The sequence below is a fragment of the Pygoscelis adeliae genome, unplaced genomic scaffold (genome assembly GCF_000699105.1).
Source record: "Pygoscelis adeliae isolate BGI_AS28 unplaced genomic scaffold, ASM69910v1 Scaffold403, whole genome shotgun sequence".
NCBI lineage: Eukaryota > Metazoa > Chordata > Aves > Sphenisciformes > Spheniscidae > Pygoscelis > Pygoscelis adeliae.
Window position 1 is genome coordinate 1,311,541 of NW_008824466.1, and position 5,703 is coordinate 1,317,243.

General features: G+C 58.7%; 1 protein-coding gene across 1 annotated transcript in view; it reads left to right on the forward strand.

Annotated features, from left to right (window-relative positions):
* Nucleotides 1–5,195, forward strand: part of POLE (polymerase (DNA directed), epsilon, catalytic subunit) — a 36,522-nt gene extending 31,327 nt beyond the window's left edge. The window contains 13 exon segments of the mRNA XM_009321085.1: nt 2–63; nt 212–432; nt 1,028–1,232; nt 1,706–1,879; nt 2,168–2,293; nt 2,817–2,949; nt 3,062–3,257; nt 3,375–3,506; nt 3,613–3,806; nt 4,029–4,229; nt 4,509–4,634; nt 4,760–4,849; nt 5,082–5,195. Of these exon segments, the coding sequence (XP_009319360.1) occupies nt 2–63; nt 212–432; nt 1,028–1,232; nt 1,706–1,879; nt 2,168–2,293; nt 2,817–2,949; nt 3,062–3,257; nt 3,375–3,506; nt 3,613–3,806; nt 4,029–4,229; nt 4,509–4,634; nt 4,760–4,849; nt 5,082–5,195 (1,974 nt within the window).
* The last annotated feature ends 508 nt before the right edge of the window (nt 5,196–5,703 follow it).

A 5,703-nucleotide genomic window follows, 5' to 3' on the forward strand; every position in this document is an offset into this window, starting at 1 on the left:
CCGCATGATCCGCCACTACCTCAACCTGGACACCTGCCTCTCCCAGGCTTTCGAGATGAGCAGGTGCCTGGGGCAGCCGCGTTCCCCTGGGGCTGCCGTGCCCTTGATGGGACCGCGGGAGGCTGCCTCGTCCCTTGAGGGTCCAGGCAGGGGTCCTGGTCTTCTCTGCAGCTGTGCTCACCCCGATTACCGTTCACCTCTCTTGCCCCAGGTACTACCACATCCCCATTGGGAACCTCCCCGATGACATCTCCACCTTTGGCTCTGACCTGTTCTTCTCGCGCCACCTCCGTCGTCACAACCACTTGCTGTGGCTCTCGCCCACGGCCCGCCCAGACCTGGGGGGTAAGGAGGCTGATGACAACCGCCTAGTCATGGAGTTTGATGAGAGAGCCTCCGTGGAGATAAACAACCCCGGCTGCTACTCCACAGGTGAGGAGGGAGTAGGGCGGTAGCGCTGAGTGGGGGCAGAGCTGGATCCTGCTCTGCAAGCCCTGTAGAGGGATGGATGCGGTCTCCAAAGAGTCTCTGTGTTGACAGTAGTCACCAGCAGCTTTGGTGTTTCAGCAGCGATCTGGGCAAGGTGCATGCAAGGGGCATGTCCTGGGGCAGGGAGGTCTCACCTGCAATGTGTGCAGGCATCCGAACGCAGATTCTTTCCCAATTCATGGCCACCGACAGCAGCACTCAGAAGACTACCTGCAATGTGTCAGCCCAAGGACAGACTAGCACAGGTCTTTCTCAGAGGCAGAAGCAGCTTGAGTGGTAGTCAGTTCTTCTGAGCTCCTCTGCTGCAGCTTCCAGAAAAAAAATGGTGGTCCCCAGAGGGTTGGTAGGTCCAAGTCTTGTCGGAAGACAAGTGCCGGTCAAGACAGTCATGCCTGTGAAAGCATCTCCCCACTCGGTGCGGCAACACCTATAGATCACCCTTATAACTGTGCAAAGCACTTCTGGCAGAGGGGCAGGGAGGATGTCCTTGTCGGTCCTTTGCCCTGCCTGCCTGCTGAGAGGTTGTGTTTGCTGTTAGTTTGTCTGGAGCTGGACATCCAGAGCCTGGCTGTAAACACGGTGTTGCAGTCCCACCACATAAACGACATGGAAGGAGGCTCCAGCATGAGCATCAGCTTTGACGTGATTCAGCAGGCGTCCCTAGAAGACATGGTGACAGGGAACCAGGCTGCCAACATCCCGGCCAGCTATGACGAAACTGCCCTCTGCTCCAACACTTTCAGGTATGGCTCTAGGAGCCAGCAGGAGGTAGAGCATCTGGTCTCCATCCTGGCAGGTCCCCTCGGGGTCCCTGCTTCTCATTCCCTCCTGGCTTTAGCCTTTCCCGGACTTGTGCCAGCAATGGGGCTTGTGGGGTGCTCTAAATATATACTCAGGTCTCGAGGGCAGGGCGGGCATCTTCTCCAACAGACTTTTGAAGATCCTGGGCTCAGAACTGCCTGGTGGCTCAGCCAGCAGATATGTGGGGATGCTGGTGAAGACTTTGCCCTTTCCTGTATCTCCTTTCTTCATGCTCCACCAGGTTATAGAGGCACATATTTACGCTGTGGCTTATGTGCCAAGGGCTCACAGGTCTCTGCTCTGGCAGAGTTCCTGCTCTGAATCCTCCAGCGTATCCAAAAACACGTCCTTGTCTGGAAGGGGGAAGGGGTTGCTCACGGCTGGTGGGGTGACGCTGGTCTCTGCTCCCTGGCAGGATCCTGAAGAGCATGGTGGTGAGCTGGGTGAAGGAGATCATGCAGTATCACAATGTCTACGCAGACAACCAGGTCATTCACTTTTACCGCTGGCTCCGCTCTCCTTCCTCCCTGCTCTACGACCCGGCACTGCACCGCACACTCCACAACATGATGAAGAAGCTTTTCCTGCAGTAAGTGAGACCTGGAGCGTGCCAGGCTTGTGAACGGGGAAGGGACAGGCGTGGCGTTAGTGACCAGGATCCTGTTGGCACCCACAGTCACTCCTTTCTGCCGCAGCCTCCAGAGAGGTGGGCAGTAGGTTGGACCTCCCGTACTGTTTGGGTGAGCTCCTTTGCGTGGCATTGCTGACTTGCTTGACCCCTGACTGTGCTGGATCAGCACATCCTCCACGGGTTGCATCTGCTCCTCGGGCTTTGCCTTCCTGCCCACTGACTCCCGCTCCTGTGCCCTGCCTGCAGGCTGGTGGCTGAGTTCAAGCGTCTGGGCTCCTCGGTGGTTTACGCCAACTTCAACCGGATTATTCTGTGCACCAAGAAGCGGCGCATCGAGGACGCCATCAGCTACATGGAGTACATCATCAACAGGTGGGGTGCGCTTGCCAAGCCAGGCCGGGAGATGAGGCTCCCGGATGATGGAGCCGAGGCAGGGCTCGAGGCCAGGAAGGAGGATGCTGATTTTTTGCCTTTTGATGGGCCTCAGCACTGAATTTAATCTTTTTTTGGCAAAGCTACTGAAGGGACAAGGCTGCCCAGTTCTCTTGCTGTCATGCCTGGAGTAGGGATCTGTCCCTTAGCTGTCCTCTATAGGTAATATTCCAAGAACACTCATAGGATTCAATCCAGAAGAGACCTTCGGGAGAACTTGAGGTGCTCAGCACCTCGTCCCCTGGCTGGCTCTCAGCATCCCAGCCATGGTACAGGCACCTCAATACAAGCATAGGAAGCCAAGACTCCTTGGGCATGGCTTCCCCTGTCATCCCTGCCAGTGGTTGGATGGGAGAGGGGAACCCCCTCTCTCCTTGCCAGCACCACCACGGTGTCCCACGGAGAAGGGTCTGAACTAGGGATGATGCCGACGCTGTGGGTGACTGCAGTCTCTTCCCTCCAGCATCCACTCCAAGGAGATCTTCCACTCTCTGACCATCTCCTTCTCCCGCTGCTGGGAGTTCCTGCTCTGGATGGATCCAGCAAATTATGGAGGTATCAAGGGAAAAGTGGATTCTCGCGTCCACTATGGGGAGGTAAGAGATGGGAAGCGCTCAGTCTCCCAGGAGCAGGGTGCTGGGGCTTGAGCTGAGCGGGGAGGCATTGGCTGGGCACGAGGAACCGCTGTGATATTGCTGGCCTCTCCAGAAGGACACCAGCAAGAGGCAAGTGTTGGAGGAGGAGGAGGAGGACAGTGAGGAAGAGGATGTCTAGGCGGCGGGGGAAGAAGAGGAGGAGGAAGGGGAGCCGAACGTGGAGGAGCTGCTGGAGAACAGCTGGAACATCGCGCAGTTCCTGCCCCAGGCTGCCTCCTGCCAGAGCTACTTCCTGATGATCGTGTCGGGTGAGCTGTCCCAGGGAGGGGACGAGGCTGCTTGTGCCTCCCGGGTGCCAGGGAGAGCCTGCAGTGGGGCGGCTGCTGGCGCGGGCTGGAGCTGGAGCCTTGCCCATGTCTCCCCAGCCTACATTGTAGCCGTGTACCACAGCATGAAGGAGGAGCTGCGGCGCAACGCCCCCGGGAGCACCCCCGTCAAGAGGAGGAGCACCAGCCAGGTGTCCCAGGAGGCGCTGGGGGAGAGGGGGGCCATGCCCGGTGAGTGCCGAGCCACAGGGCAGCCCTGGCGCAGGCAGAGCGCCACCCACCTTGCTGTCCCCATACGCCACCGGTATGGCTCAAGTGCTCTCTGCTCCATCTCTAGGCATGATCACCTTCTCACAGGATTACGTGGCCAATGAGCTCACCCAGAGCTTCTTCACCATCACGCAGAAGATCCAGAAGAAGATGGCTGGTTCTCGTAATGCCACTGAGCCTTCAGACATGTTCCCGGTGCTGCCTGGCTCCTACTTGCCACTCAACAACCCAGCTCTGGAGTTCATCAAATACGTTTGCAAGGTCAGCAGGGTGGGCCAGGCCCCTTTTCTGAAGGTTTGCAGTCAGGGCTCAAATTCTGGTCCTTGTCCATGGCTCAGATTTGCCACAGCTTTCCTCCAGGAGTGATCTACAACCAGTTTGTCTTGCCCTGCATCCATATGAGGTCATGAGGATATGAGCTGTCCTGGTGAGGACACTCTCTTCTTCTCTGCTGGTAGGCTCACCTAGCTCTTATCCTTGTAGGTCCTCTCCCTGGATGCCAACATAACCAACCAGGTGAACAAACTACGCCGGGACCTGCTGCGCCTCATCGAGGTGGGCGAGTTCTCAGAAGAAGCTCAGTTTCGGGACCCTTGCCGCTCCTACGTGCTCCCTGAAGTCATCTGCAGGAACTGCAACTTCTGCAGAGACCTGGACCTGTGCAAGGACCCTGCCCTTTCCCAGGTGCAGCCTCTTTCCTGGGGACACCAGAGGCCCCAGCATGGCAATGCTGGAGGCTGGTCAATCACATTACCAATCTTCCCTCTCAACCCCTTTGCTCTGCAGCTCTGCTTGCTGCTGGTGATCAACATCATCTAAAGGCCATTTTCTGTTCATCTCCTTTTCTAGCTGCTTGTGACAGGTCTGAGCATCCGTTGGCTTTGGCTGATGCTCCGTCCTCTCCAGAAACCAGTCCCAGTCCTGGGGACTCCTGATGCTCACCTCCCTCCTCTTTGCCCCTAGGATGGGTCGGTGCTGCCCAGCTGGGTCTGCTCCAACTGCCAGGCGCAGTACGACTCTGATGCCATTGAAACAGCGCTGGTGGAAGCCCTGCAGAAGAAGCTGATGGCCTTCGTGCTGCAGGACCTGGTGAGTGTGGGGATCCCCTGCTCTGCCCATCCCCCTGGCTGGCCGAGGCCGGACACATTCATTCTGCCCCTGGCAGAGGTGCTTGGCCTCATCTCCTGGCCCACCTAAAACTCCTTGGCCTCCAGGTGTGCAAGAAGTGTCATGGCGTGAAGGAGACACACATGCCCGTGTACTGCAGCTGTGCTGGAGACTTCACCCTCACCATCTCCTCCCAGGTACGCCTGCACCCTCCTGCCTAGCCCAGCCCCATGCCAGCAGCTCCTAAAGGGACAGCAAGGAGCCCTGCGGTGCCCTGTTCTTCCTCTGCCTCTTCTCTAACTGCTTGTCCCCTGGGACCTGCTGTGCTGCCTTCTGCCACACCAGCCCTACCTGGCCACCCCCCTGGAGCCCCCCCACTGCCCAGGGGTGCTGGGCAGCCTCCTTCCCTCCCTGCTTCCTTCTCCCCAGACCTTCATGGAGCACGTCAACATCTTCCGGAACATCGCCCGGCACTATAGCATGGCCTACCTGCTGGAAACCATCGAATGGCTGCTGCGCACCAACCCCCAGCTCCAGCAATGAGGTGGTGGGCGGCTCCTCCTGCCTGCACCGTGCCGGTCGGGGCACCAGGGCTGTGCTCTCACATCCACAGGAGAGCGGTCATGGATCCCCTTTGGCCATGAGCTGGACCCTAGAGAAGCTGCGCACCCCTCCTGCGGCGAGGGAGGGAAGGCAGGAGCTGTGCCAGGGACTGGGCTGTTCTGCCCCCAGCTGCCTGGCGTGGGGCTCTGTGGGCACCAGGGGCTGGAGCTGCGCTCCACAGGTCTGTGCTGGCCCCTAGGTGTGGTTTTAATGTTGAATTTCTATAAATAAATGGATTGTAGAAGGCAGGTGTAGTTTTGGGGGAGAGGGGAATAGGGGCTGTGACCCACAGCTCCCACCCATGGGGCATGGCTGCAGCTGGGGGGGGTGTTGAGCTGTGTCCTTGCTGGGCAGGAAGGACCAAGGACCTGTCCCCATCTGATCCCTGCCTGCTTGGGGGCAGGAAGGCTGCAGCCTGGCAGTGCCCCCCGGCTGCCCCCCCCCAGCT